The 22,435-nt window shown below is 46.1% G+C and overlaps 1 protein-coding gene across 1 annotated transcript; it reads right to left on the minus strand.

Annotated features, from left to right (window-relative positions):
* Window positions 1–5,023: 5,023 nt before the first annotated feature.
* On the minus strand, window positions 5,024–6,893 carry C1H6orf141 (chromosome 1 C6orf141 homolog). Its single transcript, XM_066252340.1, has 2 exons — window positions 6,805–6,893; window positions 5,024–6,519 (listed from the first exon to the last, which is right to left on the minus strand). The coding sequence occupies exon 2, from the start codon at window positions 6,472–6,474 to the stop codon at window positions 5,908–5,910; it is 567 nt and encodes a 188-aa protein (XP_066108437.1). The 5' UTR covers window positions 6,475–6,519; window positions 6,805–6,893; the 3' UTR covers window positions 5,024–5,907.
* Window positions 6,894–22,435: the final 15,542 nt, after the last annotated feature.

Below are 22,435 nucleotides of genomic sequence, written 5' to 3' on the forward strand. Positions count from 1 at the left end.
ATAAGCCTTGACCTGGCAAGCCTGGGGTTTTGAACCGGCGACCTCAGCATTCCAGGTCGATGCTTTATCCACTGCGCCACCACAGGTCAGGCAGACAACTTTAGATGATCACATTTTTCGGTGAGGTGGAGGTGAGGCCAGAGAGCCAAGATCCAGCCATGCTCAGACACATCTGAGTATCGAGGATGCCCACATTCCACTTGGGATTCACTCGCAGGACAGTGTGAATGGGAAGAGAGTCCTCAGACTCCAGGGTTCCTGGATCAGGAAAATCTGTGAAGCAAATTCAACAGGACTTCAACATACTGCTTTTCATATCAGGGAGACATCTGTGTAAAGGAAATCTGTAAGTACACTGCAGGCATTTAACAGGGAGGTTGGTAAGTGCTTGAACATGCATTTTTACTTAAAGGAGTTAAGAATAACTTCAACATAATTGGATTAAAGCGTTGGAGGGTTCTCTGCTTGGGGTGCTCTTAGACATGATTGTCATTACGTGGTTTTATTTCTTTGCACCGAGTAAAGGGATGAGATTCAAATTCACAGCTCTGTCTCCCTGAAAGGGAGGCTAAGCCATTGCTTATCTACACTGATTAATGAAAAGTTGACTTCTTTGCAGCTGGCTATGCTCATCAGGTTGGGTTCCTGTCCAGTGTGTCCTGTTTATAGCTGGTCTGCAAACACAAAAGCAAGAACAGCTTGACCAGGTGGTGGTGCAGTGGATAGAGCGTGAGACTGGGATGCGGAAGGACCCGGGTTTGAGACCCTGAGGTCGCCAGCGCAGCTCATCTGGTTTGAGCAAGGAAAGGGTTACTGGGTCTGCTGAAGGCCCGCGGTCAAGGCACATATGAGAAAACAATCAATGAACAATTAAGGTGTCGCAAAGCACAACGAAAAACTAATGATTGATGCTTCTCATCTCTCCGTTCCTGTCTGTCTGTCCCTCTCTCTGACCCTGACAAGAAAAAAAAAAAGCAAGAACAGCATTTAGTAAGGCCTGCCCAGGCGATGGCGCAGTGGACAGAACATCGGACTGGGATGCGGAGGACCCAGGTTCGAGACCCCGAGGCCCCCAGCTTGAGTGTGGACTCATCTGGTTTGGGCAAAGCTCACCAGCTTGGACCCAAGGTTGCTGGCTCGAGCAAGGGGTTACTTGGTCTGCTGAAGGCCCATGGTCAAGGCACATATGAGAAAGCAATCGATGAACAACTAAGGTGTCGCTATGAAAAACTAATGATTGATGCTTCTCATCTCTCTCTGTTCCTGTCTGTCTGTCCCTAACTATCCCTCTCTCTGACTCTATCTCTGTAAAAAAAACAACAACACAAAAACAGCATTTAGTAAGAACTGTCCAGACATTGAGACCCTTGTCCTATCTAACCAATGGGGTTAAGCTGACTTGAATAGTTTAAAAGAAAAAAGAAAAATAAAGAAAGGAGATAAAGTGAAAACTAATTGTGCCTACTCTGATTTTCTCTTACAACACAGCACCCAGTGTTAAAATCCCAGAGGGAAAATAAACTAACCTGACAGATCCTAAAGAAAGTATTCAGCCTGACCAGGCGGTGGCGCAGTGGATAGAGCGTCGAACTGGGATGTGGAGGACCCAGGTTCGAGACCTCGAGGTTGCCAGCTTAAGCGTGGGCTCATCTGGTTTGAGCAAGGCTCACCAGCTTGAGCCCAAGGTCGCTGGCTCAAGCAGGGGTCACTTGGTCTGCTGTAGCCAGCCCCCCACACCCCTCGTCAAGGCACATATGAGAAATCAATCAATGAACAACTAAGGAACCACGATGAAGAATTGATGTTTCTCATCTCTCTCCCTTCCTTTCTGTATGTTCCTATCTGTCCCTCTCTCTGACTCTGTCTCTGCCACAAAAAAAAAAAAAAAAAAGTATTCAAAGTGCATGCCCGCCAGCAGCGTTGGGACCCTCTCAACAACTCAAGCATGATGGTCCATGGTAGGTCTTTGAACCTTAGGGTCAATCTTTGTTACAAGACGAGGGGATTTTTTCTAAGGAATTCTGGGAATATATTTACTGATACACTCAGTGTTGGAAAAAGCTAGAAATAAGCCTTCATTCGGCAATAGATAAAAGTGAATAAAACCCCCTGGTTTGAGTTCTATAGGATTTCTTGGGCTGTATGCCTTCAGCTGCTTTTTTATTAAATAAAAGGCGAAATTGTATTTAGGATGAAAGTGAATTAAAAATAACAATAACGGCCCTAGCCAGTCAGTTCAGCAGTAGTGTCGGCCCGGCATGGAAGTCTTGGGTTCGATTCCTGGCCAGGGCACACAGGAGAACGCCCATCTGCTTCTCCACCCCTCCCACTCTCCTTCCTCTCTATCTCTCTCTTCCCCTCCTGCAGCCAAGGCTCCATTGGAGCAAAGTTGGCCTGGTCACTGAGGACAGCTCCATGGCCTCCCATCTTAAGCGCTAGAATGGCTCCAGTTGCAGCGGAGCAATGCCCCAGATGGTCAAGCATCACCCCCTGGTGGGCTTGCCGGGTAGATCACAGTTGAGCGCACGCAGGAGTCTATCTGCTGCCCCCCCCCCACCCTGCTTCTCACTTTGGAAAAAAACAAAAAATTAAAAAATTTTAAAAATAACAATAACACTACTACTAGCTAACTTTGAGCATTCACTTTATGCCAAGCATTGTTCTAAGTATATTTCATTTAACTTAATCCTGGGGGGGGGAGACCCTATGAGGTTGATAGTATTTAACAAGCACTGCCCAAAGTTACAGTAAGAAGTGGAGCACTTTTGAACCCAAGAAAAGCTGAATTCTAGAGTTTGCCTCCATAAAGGAGGCAACCAGATGATGTTACCGTTTCTGACCAATGTTAAAGAGGCTCTTCTTGTTGACTGTAGTCAGTGCACTATTACAAGGGGTATGTGATGACACAATTAAATTTGTCTGCCAAGAAGTTACCCTCATAGAGGAGTCAGGCAGAGCTGTATGAAAAAAGAGAAAGATCCTTTACTTTAGGGGGCTTTTATTACCTTTTCTACCCACCAAGCAGTTCTGAACACAGGTGAGCGAGCCCAGGTCCTGAGTTCCTCTTTCAAGTGTGGGTCCATTGGACCTGAGAACTGTTAGTGGTGCCTCTTCAGCCTTTCAGGACTCAGGGACATCAAGGTGATCTAGTACCTCTCATAAATGTGAGTCGGAAAACCCAGGACAGCCTCAGTCACCTTTTGGGTCCCTAGAATGAAGATCTTCTAAAGGCCACTACCAGCCTTTAGGCAAGAGATGATCATAACTTTGTCTAACTTAGTGAGTTGGTTTTATCTGGAACTATTGAAATATATATTTTAGGAAGGTTAGCACCTACACAGAAGGAACAGTGCACGCTAGTTTACATTTATAACATGTTTACCCCTAAATACTTCACAATTTCAGTAGATATTAATATAGATTTCCAGTCCCCTGTTTGAATTTTGCCGTGAACAGGCTGACCATGTGTCAGGGACTCTGCTACACATTGAAGAGTGAGAGCCCTTTTTGTGTTGGGGTTTTATTCCAACGTCACTAGGATAATGGTGTTGTCTTCAAATAGATCCCAGCTGTCTTTTAGTTCCAGCCGTCTTTTAGATGAGAGACTATATCTACTCTGCTTTTGCATCCCCGATTAATTGATTACACTTTGAATTTTATTCTTTTTTTTTTTTTTTTTGGCAGAGACAGGGAGAGTCAGAGAGAGGGACAGATAGGGACAGACAGGAAGGGAGAGAGATGAGAAACATCAATTCTTCATTGCAGCACCTTAGTTGTTCATTGATTGCTTTCTCATCTGTGCCTTGACAGGGGGGCTACTGCAGATCGAGTAACCCCTTGCTCGAGCCAGCAACCTTGGGTCCAAGCTGGTGAGCTTTGCTCAAACCAGATGAGCCTGCACTCAAGCTGGCAACCTCGGGGTCTTGAACCTGGGTCCTCCACATCCCAGTCCAACGCTCTATCCACTACGCCACCACCTGGTCAGGCTGAATTTTAGTCTTAATAACAAAAGGTTCAGTCAACTATGGCCCAGAGATCAAATCATGCCCATCACCTATTTCGTATCCACTGTGTGCTAAGAATGATATTTACATTTTTAAACAGACGAAAATGATAAGAATAATATTTCTTAACACTGGAGAATTATATGCAGGTCAAATTTTAGTGCCCATAAACAGTTTTATTGGAGCACAGGCACCTGCGTTATTTGGTAAGCAGGTGCATTCCTTGCTGTGTAACCTACACAAGCCACATGACCTCTAGGCCCAGGCTGGCTCATCTACAGAATGGGGACATAAGTACTTTACTTGTCTGCCAGGAGGCAAAAAGTGGATCAGAGGATCTCTGAGGGCACATCAAGCTCTAAACTGAAAACAAGGGCAAAGTGGGAGGTGTGGGGTCGGGGACACTGCTGAACAGTTTCCGCCTCAAAAGCCAGGACCCGTTGGTCTTGTTCGTTCTTGCAGTAACCAAACACCACCCTTCAGCGGGCTAGCCAAACTGTCCTTCTCCAGCGGCAGTGCTTGGCTCCTCACAGATTTCCAAACCAGGCCACGCTGCTCAAGGGTTACTAAAGATGGTATTTAATGACTTCTTTTTTTTTTTTTTTTTTCATTTTTCTGAAGCTGGAAACAGGGAGAGACAGTCAGACAGACTCCCGCATGCGCCCGACCAGGATCCACCCGGCACGCCCACCAGGGGCGATGCTCTGCCCACCAGGGGGCGATGCTCTGCCCATCCTGGGTGTCGCCATGTTGCGACCAGAGCCACTCTAGCGCCTGAGGCAGAGGCCACAGAGCCATCCCCAGCGCCGGGGCCATCTTTGCTCCAATGGAGCCTTGGCTGCGGGAGGAGAAGGGAGAGACAGAGAGGAAAGTGCGGCGGAGGGGTGGAGAAGCAAATGAGCGCTTCTCCTGTGTGCCCTGGCCGGGAATCGAACCCGGGTCCTCCGCACGCTAGGCCGACACTCTACCGCTGAGCCAACTGGCCAGGGCCCAAGACGGTATTTAATAAAAAGAGAAATAAAGAAAATTTTTATAAATGAGTTCTTCCCATAGCACCAGAAAAAAAAAATTTTCAACAGCATCAGGAGAGATGTATTTTCAATAGTCTTGACTACATATCTTATTAATAAAACAACCATGGACAAGAATATGATATATAGTCATTTTATGGCAAACTACATTTCTACCTTTAGACCAGACGATATAGCTGCAGTATTTTAAACATTAAAAAATTCAGATTACAAGTATTTTTACTGAACTAAAGTAGTCACTTTGGGGTAAATCCCTTTAAAATAGTATTTCACTGTCAGAGCTCCGTTTTCCCTTCCATACCTTCTTTTCCTGGCTTCTCCTTTTTCTTCCTAACACTTAAATGACCTCAGACTTCATTTACGCTGTTAAGTCTTAAAGAGAAAGTGGGTGACAAAGAAGAGGTCAAGTGAGAGGTAACTGCAAAAGGAGGATTAACAACAGATTTCCTTGTTTCAAAATTCCCGCATTCTGTTAGTTTCAAAATACCTTTTCCTTCCCTCTCCTGAATGGCGTGGGTCTCCCAGAGCCTCACAATATTTAAGCCACAAAAGAGGTATTGTGTTGTTTACAGCTCTTCTTGGATCTGTACTGGGTTCCATCAACTGCTTCCCGAAGCATCGTACCAGCTTCTTCAAAGTCCTTGCTGCTGGTTAATTGCAGATTGGGGTTCCTGGAAACGCATTTTCCTCTCTTGAGGAGTATCCATTATTCACCAGCCCTGAACCTACCTCGGGCTCCACCTTCCCGTTCAATCTCCGCGGGAATCAGGTCCTTGGGGCCGTGAAGAGATCCGCAGCATGGACTTGGGGTGCCTCTCTCTGTGCCAAGAGAGTGCGGGGTTTCCAGGGGTCCCTGCGCCCCACAACCGGCTTCACTCCTTGTTGGTGCGAAACGTGAGCACGGTGGTGGAGCGCTCCTCCGTCCGCGCGGTCATGCAGCCCTTCCTCCACGCGGTCCACAGGACTTCTTGTGTCGCCTGAAAATCCACTACCCGCACGAGCACGGATCTGGGTGGGGCTGCGGTGTCCCGCGGCGGGGCCCCGGGGTGAGCGTCTACACGGCTGCCAGAAACCCGCTCTTCTCCGGGTAAGTGAGGAGAAAGGCACTCCGGGTCGTCTCCGCCCGCCTGCGAACAGTCCTCCGCACCCGCCGCCTCTTCCTGCGCAGTGTCCCCGTAAGTCCCCAAACCTCTCTCTGGGTGGAGAAGAAAAAGCACTTTCTCCCTGACCCAGGACAGAGAGTCCAGATTCTCCTCGGCTCCGCAGTCCTCGTGGGGGCCGCCCGGGCTTCCGCTCGTCCCCGCGGGACTCCAGGCGTCCGCGGCGGCCGGGGAGGCGCGCGGGAAGGACCCCACTCGCCCCAGGCCGCGGGGCAAGTCTGCGACGTGCGTAGCTCTACGGAGACCAAGGGCCCCCATCTTGGTCGGAGGATCATTCATTTGTTGGTTCCTGTCCGGGTCCAAACAGCCAACTCCGGCTGAGCTCTGGAAAGCGCGGGACACGCAGCCCTAGGTGTGGTCACGCTGACCCCCGCGCCCCGCCCTCCAGAGCTGGGGCTGCCAGCAGCCCTCGGCCACCTCGGGGCAGAACCGCGTTCCCTCCCTCCGCTCTCCTCTCACCTCCCACCCGCCGCTTTTAGCCGTTTAAAGGCAAAAACCTGACATTCCTCCCTCTGCCCCGCCCCGATTGCTCCTCCTCCTCTTGCCCGGGACCGTAACCCTGCTGCGTGTGTCGTATTTCTTCTGGTCGTATCTCCTCTTGCTTCTCACCTCGATATTAGTTTCCACAGTCCGCGTTTCTCCAGAGCGGAGGCGCAGACGCCCTCCTGCTGCGCGCCTGGAATTGCCCAACAGTGTGCCTTCCCCGGACGCTCCTCCAAGTGAAGGAACAAGGAAGTTTACTTTTAAAAAATTACCAGCCTTTATCACATTCTTCTGAAAAAGGGCTTGCTGCCCAGTCCGAATCCACCATATCGGTGCTACTAAGACAATGGAATCAAATGATCAGATTGGTCAAGTTGAAGCCTTTGAGAAAACGGCTTTTGATTTGCTGTTCTTCCTTTGGAATGGCAGGCTGGGTTGGTCAGTCCTCTCACCTGTCTCCATTTGGCTATAATCAATGTTTATCCCGGGAAGGGGCTTAGTGCCTCTGATCAAATGGAAGCACCACAAAAAAACGCTAAATGAACTTGTGTGTGTGTGTGTGTGTGTGTGTGTGTGTGTGTGTGTGTGGCAGAGATAGAGAGTCAGACAGGAAGAGAGAGAGATGAGAAACATCAATTCTTCGTTGCAGTTCCTTAGTTGTTCATTGATTGATTTCTCATATGTGCCTTGGGCAGGGAGTGCTACAGCAGACCCAGTGATCCCTTCCTCTAGCCGGAGACCTTGGGCTCAAGCTGGTGAGCTTTGCTCAAACCAGATGAGCCCCGCGCTCAAGCTGGCGACCCTGGGGTCTCAAACCTGGGTCCTCTGCATCCCAGCCCTAGGTGCTATCCACTGCGCCACACCGCCTGGTCAGACTAAACGAACTTCAGGATTTAAAATTTTGCAATGCATGTCGTTTTGTAAATGTCCTCGTTCAACCCCTCCTCCCTTGCTCCCCTTCTCTTTAACCCCAGAGGTTAAAAATGTATGTATCCCTGGGTAAGCCGGGCCCTCTGTGGCACTAATCTTTGCCAGATGTTAAGGGGGAAAGCTAGCTGTCAGGAAATGGGGAGTTTAGGTTGTGTTTGATTTCCAATCCATTCTTGCTAACAGGCACTTGTTTTATTAGAATATATTCAGTTTTCCTGTCTGCTTTAGAAAAATTACTGCCATGGTAGAAATTTGTGCCCACATATGAAGCACCAAGTAATATGGTGTAAAACAGTAGCCATGGCCACCATCACAGCCGCCTGGCCCGTGCAATTTCGCATCTGGTTCGAACAGACAGTAATGAAACAATGGAGCCAAGAACTGGTGGGCCATTAGCTTTAATCCTAGTTTACTCCCGCTGGGCAAGTAAAAACACACACTAGGCTCCAAAACCCACTCATTCAGTGCTCACAAAGCCACTGACTTATCCAAGTTTTCTAGAATCAAAGGTTTCTAGCTCACTAGCCTTATTTACCTCTGTTCCCCATCTCCTTCTCTCTGCACAAACTGGCTTCTCCTTCAGCACTCTGTCATCTTGGCTGCTTCTCCTCTCCTCCACGTGGCCTTACCCTGCTCTCTGTCCTCCTAGAGCGCAATCACTCTTCTCCCGGAACAACGTTATCTCTCTTCTTTTTAAAACTTTTTGGTGCAAAAGCCCTTCCCCAACACACATTAATATAATCACGCCCATCCCAAGCAAGAAGGGCAACTAATATTATCACCTGGGCGACGGGCTTCCACGTGGGCAGCGCCATATTTAACAAAGTGAGTATAATATATTTTATCTGCCCAACATATGGTGAAGGAGATATTTGGGAAAAGAGGCTTTTCTGATGTCTGTCTCATCATAGAACAACAACAACAAAACAATGTGGTAGGAGTGAGAAAAGTGGGTGAGATCTGGCTGGTTAGATGCCTGACCTTGGGCTGGTTTCTGCTAAGTCACAACTCAGTACAGTTTTTGAGTGTTGTAGTCAGAGATTGTTCTAAGCACTCTATATATTTAAACTCATTTGTTCTTTAAAAAAAAATTAAGGAAGTAGAAGTACTATAGTCTCCTTAAGAACGTTGAAGAACAAGGAGGTTGAGTATTTGTTCAAGGTCAAGTACTGATAAACAAGAGCCAGAATTCTAACGTTTAAATGCCTGTTCCTATTTTAAACCTATGACTTCAGGTTCTTTCCTGTTCAATTACTTAACCAGTAATTACTGAGTGTGTGCTAAATGTCAGCCACTAATCTAGGTGATGGGGACATCTGAGGGAGGGGCAGGGGAGACAAACCAATTTGCTTATCCTCTTGAAGTTTTTTCTTCTTTATGTATAGTAACATATACATCAAATGCCCTGTCCAAAAATATGAAATAATAAGTTAACTTTAATGTACATTGTAGGGAAAACAGCTGTGTTAGGCTTGCTCTTTTGCACTTTGCATGATTAGCATGTGAGCACGTGGCTGAGTCACGTGTGTACAGCCTTTGTAAGGCTGTGGGTGCTTGCCCTTGGTGGGGATCACTTGCCCGCCACTGTGAGGGCCCATCGCCTGCTACCGTGAGAAGTGGTTATGCCCAGCCTGTGTGCTGGCCCGCCACTGGGAGAATCTAAGAAATGGGAGTGGCCCAACACTTTCCTGCCGCAGTTCTTCTACCGTCTGCCGGAATCCAGCGTGAACCTGCCTGGCCTTGGCCACCGGCATTACATCAGGTCTCTCCCGATACTAATAAATCAGACCAAGAGAAGTGCTGGCAGGAGTATTTTTTTTCAAGTCATCTTGACTAAAAGGATTAATGGATCACTAAGTAAAGGAGTCGATTTGTTTGCTAGATATCCATCCACCACAAATAACTTATTCTTGCTAAGTAAATGCAGGAATTTCTGTTTCTAGAAATGTACAGTCACTTTGGGGGAACAAAACTTATAGTCATGAAACAGCCAAAATTTTCAGTTTGAATGAGATTGAATTGCCTCGTTACTTTTTAGACTTGATTGCACATTGGTCCTGGAGAGTATTAAAAACAAAGTAGTATCTGGCCCACTCTAAGAGATTGTGATTCATTCAGTTTGGCCTGGGGGATAGCTTGGGGTACTAGCAAGTTTGTTAATACTTTCCCAGATGATTCTAACATGCCACCAAGTAGGAGGACCACTGAAGTGGATTATCTATAAGGCTATGATGCTCGCAAACAAATTAAGAATGTATGTCTATTAGGCAGTTAGTAAAAAGAAGTCTTCCGGGGCCCTTCCTTTTCCTCACTGTCCCAAGCTTTACTAAACCTACTCTCACTTTCACCTTGAAAAAAAAAAAAATCTGGTAAAGGGAAGAAAGTGGGTGAGAGCTAGGGTAGTTAAGAAAAGCTCTATGGCCCTGGCCGGTTGGCTCAGTGGTAGAGCGTCGGCCTGGCGTGCAGGGGTCCCGGGTTCGATTCCTGGCCAGGGCACACAGGAGAAGCGCCCATATGCTTCTCCACCCCGCCCCCTTTCCTTCCTCTCTGTCTCTCTCTTCCCCTCCCGCAGTGAGGCTCCATTGGAGCAAGGATGGCTCGGGCGCTGGGGATGGCTCCTTGGCCTCTGCCCCAGGCGCTGGAGTGGCTCTGGTCGCGGCAGAGCGACGCCCCGGAGGGGCAGAGCATCGCCCCCTGGTGGGCAGAGCATCGCCCCCTGGTGGGCATGCCGGGTGGATCCCGGTCGGGCGCATGCGGGAGCCTGTCTCTCTCCGTTTCCAGCTTCAGAAAAAAAAAAAAAGCTCTGTGGAACGAGTGGACTTCTATCTGTGTCGGTTTGCATAGTTACTCTGGTTAGAAGCTGTGGACATATGTTGGGTTAAAAGACAAAGAATACTAAGTTTGCCAGTTAACTGTGAGGGGGACCAGAGTTCACTACCCCAAACTGGGCCTTTTGGGGATGTTGATTATTATTTTTTAATTCATTTTAGAGAAGAAAGGGGAGAGAAACATTGATTTGTTATTCCACTTACTTGTGCATTCATTGGCTGATTCTTGTATGTACCCTGACCAGGGATCGAACCCACAGCCGTGGTGTATAGGGATGGTGCTCTAACCAACTAAGCTACCAAACTGATTTTGTTTTTTAATTTTTTGTATTTTTCTGAAGTTGGAAACGGAGAGGCAGTCAGACAGACTCCCGCATGCGCCTGACTGGGATCCACCCGGCACGCCCACCAGGGGGCGATGCTCTGCCCATCTAGGGTGTCACTCTGTTGCAACCAGAGCCATTCTAGCGCCTGAGGCAGAGGCCATGGAGCCATCCTCAGTGCCCAGGCCAACTTTGCTCCAATGGAGCCTTGGCTGCGGGAGGGGAAGAGAGAGACAGAGAGGAGAAGGGGAGGGGTGGAGAAGCAGATGAGTGCTTCTCCTGTGTGCCCTCCTGGCTGGGAATCAAACCCAGGACTCCTGCACGCCAGGCCTACGCTCTACCACTGAGCAAACCGGCCAGGGCCCAAGCTGATTATTTTTTTATTTTTTTACTTTGTATTTTTCTGAAGCTGGAAACGGGGAGAGACAGTCAGACAGACTCCTGCATGTGCCCGACCGGGATCCACCCGGCACGCCCACCAGGGGGCGACGCTCTGCCCACCAGGGGGCGATGCTCTGCCCCTCCGCGGCGTCGCTCTGTTGCGACCAGAGCCACTCTAGCGCCTGGGGCAGAGGCCAAGGAGCCATCCCCAGCGCCCGGGCCATCCTTGCTCCAATGGAGCCTCGCTGCGGGAGGGGAAGAGAGAGACAGAGAGGAAGGAGAGGGGTAGGGGTGGAGAAGCAGATGGGCGCTTCTCCTGTGTGCCCTGGCCGGTAATTGAACCCGGGACTTCTGCACACCAGGCCGACGCTCTACCACTGAGCCAACCGGCCAGGGCCCAAGCTGATTATTTTTAAGAAACAAAAAACTCAGAAGGAACCTTACCTACCTAAAGGAATACCTGCTTAAAAGAAGGGAGCTATTATTGGCTTTAGCTCTTCACTAGCATATTCATCTAGCATTTATGAATTGTGTGGCAGACAGGGAGAAATCTAGCAAAGCCTGTTTGTTGGACTCCTCTCTGTGCCCCATTGTTTCTGGGTGGCCCAGCAAGAATTTGTTTACCACGTTCGCTCTTCCTCATCTACCTAGGATGTGCCTACTTTCCCTCTGAACCCTGGACCCCTGCCTAGCTCTCCTTACCTCGGAACAGAATATAAGCTTCACCTGCCCATTGTGTCCTGGGGTTGCATATTCTTATGTGCACGTTGGTTCTGGAGAGTATTAAAAACAAAGTAGTATCTGGCCCACTCTAAGAGATTGCGATTCATTCTGTTTGGCCTGGAGGATGGCGTGGGGTACTAGCAAGTACCATGTCTGTCTCACATTAATTTGATTACTATTTCTGCCAGAAGAACTTACGAGGGTGGGAGAAATTTTTCTTTTTCCGCCCGGCCGACTGCAATGGATGAGTCATGTAGCACTCTCAGTAGTAGCTGCTTTAATGAGGGTTTAAAATTGTAATTCAGTGTCAGCTGTCTGCCTTATCCAGAGCTTTCAAGTATACTCATCGTCATCCCCTCCTGCCAGAGACCAGGATGCAAGACCCGGCTCTCTCACTGGGTATGAGTAAGCGGCTCATTAAACAAGAAATGGCATCATTAGTGATTGAGTCAGCATTTAGTGATAACGAAGAACCTAATGTTCTTTACCTGACATCCATTCTGAGAATAAACAGAAGTTCAACAGCCGCATATAATGTCAGTCTAGAGATAATTTTATCTTTGACTCAACATGGGTGATTTAATATTTACTACAAATGTTAAATAAAATAATCACTTGGGTCAGTAAAAATAAAGGTAATGACCATAACACCCAATTTTGATTAGGTGATAATTAAATTTTTTTAAGGGGCAAGGCAGTTTTTCTTCCCATTACCTTATTATATGAATCAGTGTACATGTGATCAGGTGAGGGGTTCAGTAATACTTGACATGCAGAGAGGCTTCGTTCCCCAAGTGGCTGGCTGTTATAATGCACTGGGTTGTATCAGCAAAGGGAACAGTGGGTGGAGAAGACTGAGTCTCTTGTTTAGCAAGTTTGCAAACAAGTTGATCTGGAATGCCCATGAACTCAAAGAAACTGTTAGTAATAATCCCTTCTTATCTCTTACACATACTTCATAATTCACTCCTCAAAGGCAAGGCTTGGCCCCAATGGTATAATAAGTCAAATTGGTCATTAGTAATCCCATTGTTTCTCTCGACTCTCCCGTCCTTCTCAACTTGTATATCAAAGATACTCTCACATTGTTTTCTTTTTCTTTTTTCTTTTTTTTAAAAATCTTTTCTCAAGCTGGAAACAGGGAGAGACAGTCAGACAGACTCCTGCATGCGCCCGACCCGGGATCCACCCGGCTCGCCCACCAGGGGCGACGCTCTGCCCACCAGGGGGCGATGCTCTGCCCCTCCAGGACGTCGCTCTACCGCGACCAGAGCCACCCCAGCACCTGGGGCAGAGGCTAAGGAGCCATCCCGAGCGCCCGGGCCATCTTTGCTCCAATGGAGCCTTGGCTGCAGGAGGGGAAGAGAGAGACAGAGAGGAAGGAGGGGGGGGGTGTGGAGAAGCAAATGGGCGCTTCTCCTATGTGCCCTGGCCGGGAATCGAACCCGGGTCCCCCTCACGCCAGGCCGACGCTCCACCGCTGAGCCAACCGGCCAGGGCCTCTCACATTGTTTTCTTATTTTCCATACTATAAATTCATTAAGAAATGAATGGAAGATAACCCTTCTTTAGTTCATTTTTACTTTTTAGATTTTATTTATTGATTTTACAGAGAAGAGGCGGGAGAGAGTGAGAAGCATCAACTCATAGTTGCTTCACTTTACTTGTTCATTGATTGCTTGTCGTATGTACCTTGATCAGGCGAGCCCAGGGGCCCACCTTTAGTTTAATAACCTGATAGCGAGCCTTGCCTCTGACCACGCTTTGTGTCTATTTTACCTTTTCTCTGAAATTATTTTCCTTTTTTATTTTTGGGCAAGTTCCTTTCTTTCTTATGTGATGTAGTGCAGAATTGAAGAGTGTGAGTGGTGGAGCCAAACTCCCTGGATTTACTCCCTCCCCCTGCCATTATTAGCTGCATGACTTTAGGCGGCACACTTACCCTTTCTTCTCTAACGTGAGGGAAAGCATAGACCCAATGCCATAGTTTGTTGGGTTGGAGTTAATATAGGCACAGTCCCTAGAACAGTGCCTGCTGCCTACTACCTATTTCCTCAAGGCAGGATTGTTATTTTGTTTGTTACAATGTAACTAGCACTGGAATATACCTGGAACAGTGCCTAACACCTGTTAGTTAATCCATTGTTGAATTACTCAAATTTCTATTTCTATGTTTATCTTTCGTGTTTTTTTTCTTTGGAGACTGCGTCCTCTTTCTTCCTTGAGACCTCTTTGCTTCTGCATTCTTTGCCTCTCGGGTTTTCATAATCTATTGCTGACCTAAATTGTCTCCTATGTCTGGGTTTAAAGTTATTGACTGGAGTAAAACATAGGGCCCTGGCCGGTTGGCTCAGCGGTAGAGCGTCGGCCTAGCGTGCGGAGGACCCGGGTTCGATTCCCGGCCAGGGCACATAGGAGAAGCGCCCATTTGCTTCTCCACCCCTCCGCCGCGCTTTCCTCTCTGTCTCTCTCTTCCCCTCCCGCAGCCGAGGTTCCATTGGAGCAAAGATGGCCTGGGCGCTGGGGATGGCTCTGTGGCCTCTGCCTCAGGCGCTAGAGTGGCTCTGGTCGCAATATGGCGACGCCCAGGATGGGCAGAGCACCCCCCCCTGGGGGGCAGAGCACCGCCCCTGGTGGGCGTGCCGGGTGGATCCCGGTCGGGCGCATGTGGGAGTCTGTCTGACTGTCTCTCCCTGTTTCCAGCTTCAGAAAAATGAAAAAAAAAACCAAAAAAAAAACATAGCACTTCAATACTTATTAATAATTATTGGCCCTGGCCGGTTAGCTCAGTGGTAGAGCGTCGGCCTGGCATTTGGAAGTCCCGGGTTCGATTCCTGGCCAGGCCGGCACACAGGAGAAGCACCCATCTGCTTCTCCACCCCTCCCCCTCTCCTTCCTCTCTGTCTCTCTCTTCCCCTCCTGCAGCCAAGGCTCCATTGGAGCAAAGTTGGCCCAGGAGCTGAGGATGGCTCTGTGGCCTCTGCCTCAGGCGCTAGAATGGCTCTGATTGTGGCAGAATGACGCCCCAGATGGACAGAGCATCGCCCCCTGGTGGGCATGCTGGGTGGATCCCGGTCGGGCGCATGCGGAAGTCTGTCTGACTGCCTCCCTGTTTCCAACTTAACTTTTAAAAAGAAAAAAAAAATTTTTTTTTTTTAAAAACAACAAAAAAAATTAAAATAATTATTAGTCATGAGGTTACCAATGGAAACAGAAAGCATAACTCCCTAGCACAGGAAAATAAAATAACATTTTAAATAAAATATTTTATATTTGTGGTGACTTATGTTTGTCATTTGTACACAGTTTGAGCTGCCTGTGCAATAGTTTTATTTTGATTCAAACATACAAATAGTTGAACACAGAGTATAATAAATAGATGCTGTACCCTTCACCTAGATTCACTAATATTAATATTTTATTGTATTTGATATCTCTACACATACACACAAACGCGTACTGTGGTATATATCTTCTCACTAGAAACTTTTTGAAAAGGTCCCCAAAATGTGTATTTTAGATTTTATTCCCAGATCCAGAATTCAATAAATGTTCATGTCTTGCAGTTGCTTAAGTCTCTTATAATCTAGAATGAAGCACTCATATCTTTCCTTTTTCCTCCATGAGATTGATTTTTTTTTTTTAAGATTTCAGGACAATTGTCTGATAAAGTGTTAAAAATTTGAATTTTTCTGATTGTTTTCTTATGATTAAGTTCGGGTTAGATAGTTTTGGCAAAAATTCTACATGGGTGATGTATTGCACTTTGCACTGTATCCTCTCAGAAGGCTTAGAGTGTTAGGTGTTTCATTGTTGCTCCTGCGGAGGTTGATTGATCACTTGGTTAAGAGGCTGACCCCTACACATCTGCACTGTAAAGGCACCGTTTACCTTTTATAATTAATAAGTAAACTATGGAATGAAAATTTGACACTGTGTTATTATCTTGTTTCCCAACAGTCATTCATTTCTGGACTTTATTATCTATTCATGATCTCAGTGTGAACTGATTGTTATCAATTACAAAACAGGAAAACTTTAATTTTATCATTCATTCTGCATTCCTTAGTAGGTATTCTAATGTGAAGAAGGACATTCAGGCCCTGGCCAGTTGGCTCAGCGGTAGAGCGTCGGCCTGGCGTGCGGAGGACCCAGGTTCGATTCCCGGCCAGGGCACATAGGAGAAGCGCCCATCTGCTTCTCCACCCCCCCCTTCCTCTCTGTCTCTCTCTTCCCCTCCCGGAGCAAAGATGGCCCGGGCGCTGGGGATGGCTCCTTGGCCTCTGCCCCAGGCGCTAGAGTGGCTCTGGTCGCGGCGTCGGACCAGAGCGACGCCTCGGAGGGGCAGAGCATCGCCCCCTGGTGGGCAGAGCATCGCCCCTGGTGGGCATGCCAGGTGGATCCCGGTCGGGCACATGCAGGAGTCTGTCTGACTGTCTCTCCCCGTTTCCAGCTTCAAAAAAATACAAAAAAAAAAAAAAAAAAAGAAGGACACTCACTGGCCAGCTACCTCCCTTCCCCCATATCCTTGTGGAAACAAGGATTTTAAAATATCCATGTTGAGCCCTGGCCGGTTGGCTCAGTGGTAGAGCGTCAGCCTGGCATGCAGAAGTCCTGGGTTCGATTCCTGGCCAAGGCACACAGGAGAGGCGCCCATCTGCTTCTCCACCCCTCCCCCTCTCCTTCCTCTCTGTCTCTCTCTTCCCCTCCCGCAGTGAGGCTCCATTAGAACAAAGATGGCCAGGGCGCTGGGGATGGCTCCTTGGCCTCTGCCCCAGGTGCTAGAGTGGCTCTGGTTGCGACAGAGCCACTCCCCGGAGGGGCAGAGCGTCGCCCCCTGGTGGGCGTGCTGGGGTGCATCCTGGTCGGGCGCATGTGGGAGTCTGTCTGACTGTCGATCCCCATTTCGAGCTTCAGAAAACAAAACAAAACAAACAAACAAACAAACAAAAAATCCATGTATGGTATGGATGGACCTTGATAACATTATACAGAGTGAAATAAGTAAATCAGAAAAAAAAACTAAGAACTATATGAACCAGTGCATAGATGGGGCATAAAAATGAGACTCAGAGACATGGACAAGAATGTGATGGTAACAGGGAGTGGGGTGGAGGGGTGGGAAAGGGACGAGGAAGGAGAGGGAGGGAGTGGGGGGAGGTAGGGGCACAAAGAAAACCAGATAGAAGGTGACGGAGGATGATTTGACTTTGAGTGAGGGGTATGCAGCAATGTTTTCTCGGAACATATGTACCCTGATTTATCAATGTCACTGCATTAAAATGAATAAAAATAAGATTTAAAAAAATCCATGTATTGTAATCTATTTGCGTATTGTTATATTTGATGCTGTTATAGTTGATACCAAAATTTGGCAAGTAGGAGGTTTGTCATACCAGTTCTGTTTCCTTATTATTTATTTTTATTGATTTTAGAGGGAGAGGACTGGAGAGAGAGAGAGAGAGGGAGAGAGATGTGTATGTGTTGTTCCACTTATTTGTGCATTCATTGATTGATTCTTGCGTGTGCCCTGACCAGGGATCAAACCCGCAACCTTAGCGTATCAGGATGATGCTCTAACCAACTGAGCTACCCAGCCAGGGCCTGTTTCCTTTTGACATAACCACATTTAGTCTTTGAGCATTTCCTTACTCGACTGACCAACATGTTCCTCCCTTGCCACAGACCTAGAATCAGCCTTCTCCCCAAGAGTCCTATTTTTCCTGAAAGGTACTTAGAAACAAAGATCTGAGTATTAAAAATGTTCATTGGGTGGTGTTACTTGTAGGCTTTTTCAGTCGACAGAGCTAGAGACAAGATATTATCATTTTTTAACCCTAGCATCATGCATTGTTCAAAAGTCAAAACTAGATATAGGCTATATGTTCAGAGAAGTCTTAACCCTGTCCTACCTCCACTACTTAAAGATCACTTAAAAAACATTAGTTTCTTCCATATCTGGGCTATTGTAAATAATGCTGCAGTGAACATAGGGGTGAATGTATCTTTTCAAATTACTGTAGTGTTTTGGATTTCTTCAGTTAAATACCCAGAAGTACAATTGCTGGGTCATGTGGTAGTTCTATTTTTAATTTTTTGAAGAACTTTCCTACTGTTTTTCATAGTGATTGCACCAATTCACAATTCTACCAAGAGCCAAGATTTGGAAGCAACCTAAATGTCCATGGACAGACAAACGGATAATGACAATGTGGGCCCTGGCCGGATGGCTCAGTGGCTAAAGCATCATTCTGGCACATCATGGTAGCAAGTTCTACCCCAAGTCAAGGCATGTATAAGGAGCAATCAGTGAGGGCATGACTAAGTGGAACAGCAATTTGATGCTTCTCTCTCTCCCTCTCTCTCAAATCCACGGAAAAAATAAAAATAAATAAAATACAGGCCTGGCTGGGTAGCTCAGTTGTTTAGAGTGTAGTCCCAGTATGCCAAAGTTCTGGGTTCAATCCCCAGCCAGGGCACATACCAGATGCAACCAATGAATGCACAGCTAAGTGAAACAATAGATCATTGTTTCTCTTTCTTTCTCTCTCAAATCAATAAATTTTAAAAAATTAAAGAAAATGTGGTACTTATATATATATTTAATGGAATATTACTCAACCATAAAAAATGAAACCTTACCATTTGTGCCAACATGGATGGACTTAAAGGGTAGTATTATGCCAAGTAAAATAAGTCAGAGAATGAGAACTACCATATGATTTCTCCTGTATGTGGAATCTAAACAACAAAATAAATGAACAAAACAGAAACAAACTCATAGATACAGAGAAGAAACTGATGGTCACCAGATGGGAGGGGGTTTGAAGGATGGACCAAAAAAGTAAAAGGAAGAACAAATTGCCAATTATAAAAATAGTCACAGGGATGTAAATTACAGTATGTATAAAGAATATAAGTCAATAATATTGTAATATCTATGTATGGTTTCAGGTAGGTACTAGGCTTATCAGGGTGATTATAAGTTACATAAGTTTCTAAGTCACTATGTTGTACTCCTGAAACTAATATAATATTGTAATTGAATACTTTTTTAAGTTTAAAACAATTGCATTCTGGTTTAAAATTTTTTTTGGCCCTGGCCGGTTGGCTCAGCGGTAGAGCGTCGGCCTGGCGTGCGGGGGACCGGGGTTTGATTCCTGGCCAGGGCACATAGGAGAGGCGCCCATTTGCTTCTCCACCCCCCCCCTTCCTCTCTGTCTCTCTCTTCCCCTCCCACAGCCGAGGCTCCATTGGAGCAAAGATGGCCTGGGCGCTGGGGATGGCTCCTTGGCCTCTGCCCCAGGCGCTAGAGTGGCTCTGGTCGCGGCAGAGTGACACCCCGGAGGGGCAGAGCATTGCCCCCTGGTGGGCAGAGCATCGCCCCTGGTGGGCGTGCTGGGTGGATCCCAGTCGGGCGCATGTGGGAGTCTGTCTGATTGTCTCTCCCCGTTTCCAGTTTAAAAAAAAATTTTTTTTTGTAAATTTTTTTATTTATTCATTTTAGAGAGGAGAGGGAGAGACAGAGAGAGAAGGGGGGAGGAGCTGGAAGCATCAACTCCCATATGTGCCTTGACCAGGCAAGCCCAGGGTTTTGAACCGGCGACCTCAGCATTTCCAGGTCGACGCTTTATCCACTGCGCCACCACAGGTCAGGCCAATTGCATTCTGGTTTAATTTTCCTGTTTCATTTTGAAAAAATACAGATTTTTGTTGATAGACACAATTTTTCACATTCTTTCTTACAAACTCTTGTCAACTAGCTTTTTTTAGAAATTAATTTATTTTTTTATTTAGTGAAAGGAGGGGAGGCAGAGATAGATTCCCACATGCACCCAGACCAAGATCCACCTGGCAAGACCACCAGAGGGTGATGCTTTGCCTATCTGCTCCATTGCAACTGGAGTAATTTTTTAGCCATTTTTTTTAGCACCTGAGGTGGAGGCCATGGAGGCATCCTCAGCACCCGGAGCCAACTTGCTCTAATCGAGCCATGGCTGCAGGAGGGGTGGAGAAGAGAGAGAGAGAGAGAAATGAGAGGGGGAAGGGTGGGAAAGCAGGTGGTCACTTCTCCTGTGTGCCCTGACTGGGAATCGAACCTGGAACATCCATACACCAGGCTGACACTCTACCACTGAGCCAACTGGCCAGGGTACTTTTTTTTTTTTAAATAATCATGCAAATGATTCCAATTTATCCCATAGAGAACTTCCTTACTACTATAAGTGCTCCATTGTGTGGCTATATTACAATTCATTCAACTAGATTCTTTAGGGTGAGAAGTTAGATGGTTTCCCAGAGTTTGCTATTACAAATAATATGTGTGCCAACACTTGTTTTATAATTATGGAGGAATAGTCAGGATAAATTCCTAAAAGTACAATTGCTTGAATAAGTGCCTATGTATTTTATTAGATCTCCCCCTCTCTGGAGTAGTAGCATTTCCTACTCCCACTCTCAATGTCTGTTTTCTACAGCTACCTCAGACTTGTGTCTTGAATAAGTTTTTTTGGTTCGCCGGTCTGATAGGTGAGAAACAGTATCACATAATAGTTTAATGGCAATTTTTAAAGTAAAGTTAAGCATCTTTTCATATGTTTAACGGCCATTTTGTTTTTCTGTGAACTAACCATATCTCTTGCTCATTTTTCTATTGGGTTTGAATATCATTTTTTTCTCTCTCTCAGTTTTTAGGGTTCTTTATATATTGCAGAAAATAGTCATATATTTGTGATATAAGTTGCAAATGGTTTTTCCTACTTTGTTATTTGTATTTTGTCTCAAGATGTGGTGTTTTGCCATTGAAAACTCACACAAAGGAATACATACATAGATGCATATTTAATTCATTAAGCTTGGCCCTGGCCAGTTGGCTCAGTTTATAGAGCATCGGCCCGGCGTATTGATGTCCTGGTTCAATTCCCAGTCAGGGCACACAGGAGAAGAGAACATCTGCTTCTCTCCCCCTCCCACTCCCCCTTCTCTCCTTCTTTCCCTCTGGCAGCCAGTGGCTCAGTTGGTTTAAGCATTGACCTTGGGTGCTGAGGCTAGCTTGGTTGATTGAGCATCGGTCCCAGAGTGGGTATGCTGGGTGGATCTGGTTGGGCTGCATGCAGGAGTCTGTCTCACTATCTCCTCTCCTCACTTAAAAAAATTCATTGAAACAATTTTGTGTGGCCCGCAGACTAATCCACGAAGTTAAAATTTCTTCTTTTATTACTTTTGAATTTGGAATTTCTGAATTTAAAAATGTATTTCTGGTGTCCGGGTTATAAAGGAACTAAACCAGGGGTCAGGAACCTATGGCTCGCGAGCCAGATGTGGCTCTTTTGATGGCTGCATCTGGCTCACAGACAAATCTTTAATAAAAAGAAATAACGTTAAAAATAGAAAACATTCTCATGTATTACAATCCATCATTTCCTACCGCTCATGTTCATGTTTGCGGGTGGCTGGAGCCAATCAGAACTGTCCTCTGGGACAACACCAAATTTTTATTGGATAATGCATAACATACACGGATCATTGTATGGCTCTCATGGAATTACATTTAAAAATATGTGGCGTTCATGGCTCTCTCAGCCAAAAAGTTTCCCGACCCCTGAACTAAACTGTGTTTTCTTCTAGTATTTGTATGATTTTTTAAAGTATGTCTGTCTGTCTGTGTACCTTGGATCAGTTTGGAAGTTATTCTGTTATATATGAGGTATGAATCCAATTTTATTTTACCTTTTCCAACTTGTTACCAATTCATCTCATTGCCATTTATTTAAAATGCCATCTTTACCCCAGGGATTTGAAATGCTGTTTTGATTTTAAACTCTCCTAGGTACTTGCTGTTATTTGGGACCATTTTTCCTGTCTCATTGCTTGCCTAATCATGTAGCATTGCTATACTTTAAATGATGTAATCCTTGCAGTACGCAATATGTTTTAATATTGGTGGGGGTTAATTTCTCCTTTTGTCCTGTTTTCACAGAATTTGTATTGCTATCCTTGCATATTTATTACCTCGTAGTCCCTAGATTAAACTTGTCTAGGTCCAAGAATCTGCTGGGGAAAATAAATGCAAAATATAGCAACAATTCTAATGAAACAACAAGAAACAACTCAAGCACCCTCTTTGGGAAATAATCTAGAACTAAAATCTGACATCTGGTGTTCATTGCAATAATTACATTGTACTAAATAATGTCGACAGTCTTATAATAAGTAATTCTTTTAATGGTGTTTAAAACCCAGATCACATTTTGCCATAGAAATACGTCAATTTGTTAGTAGAAGAGCAAAGTGCACATAATTTAACGCAAGGAATGCCTGGATGTTAGGTGTTCTTATTTGTAATTCTTTAAATCACCAGGACAGGAATAAGGGGAAGTGAACATATGTTCACTCTAGAGGGATAAAGTTCACTTAACAAGTGAGCAAAATTGGAACAGGGCCCTGGCTGGATAACTCAGTTGATTCAAGTATCGTCCTGATACACAGATGTTACTGGTTCGATCGCCAGGCGGGCATGTACAGAAACAGATTGATCTTTTTGTCTCTTTTTCTCTATCCCTTCCTCTCTCT

Source organism: Saccopteryx bilineata, chromosome 1 (genome assembly GCF_036850765.1).
Source record: "Saccopteryx bilineata isolate mSacBil1 chromosome 1, mSacBil1_pri_phased_curated, whole genome shotgun sequence".
Lineage (NCBI taxonomy): Eukaryota > Metazoa > Chordata > Mammalia > Chiroptera > Emballonuridae > Saccopteryx > Saccopteryx bilineata.

Coding starts and splice junctions, on each gene's coding strand:
- C1H6orf141 (XM_066252340.1), bottom strand. CDS start 6,474: ATGAATGATCCTCCGACCAAGATGGGGGCCCTTGGTCTCCGTAGAGCT.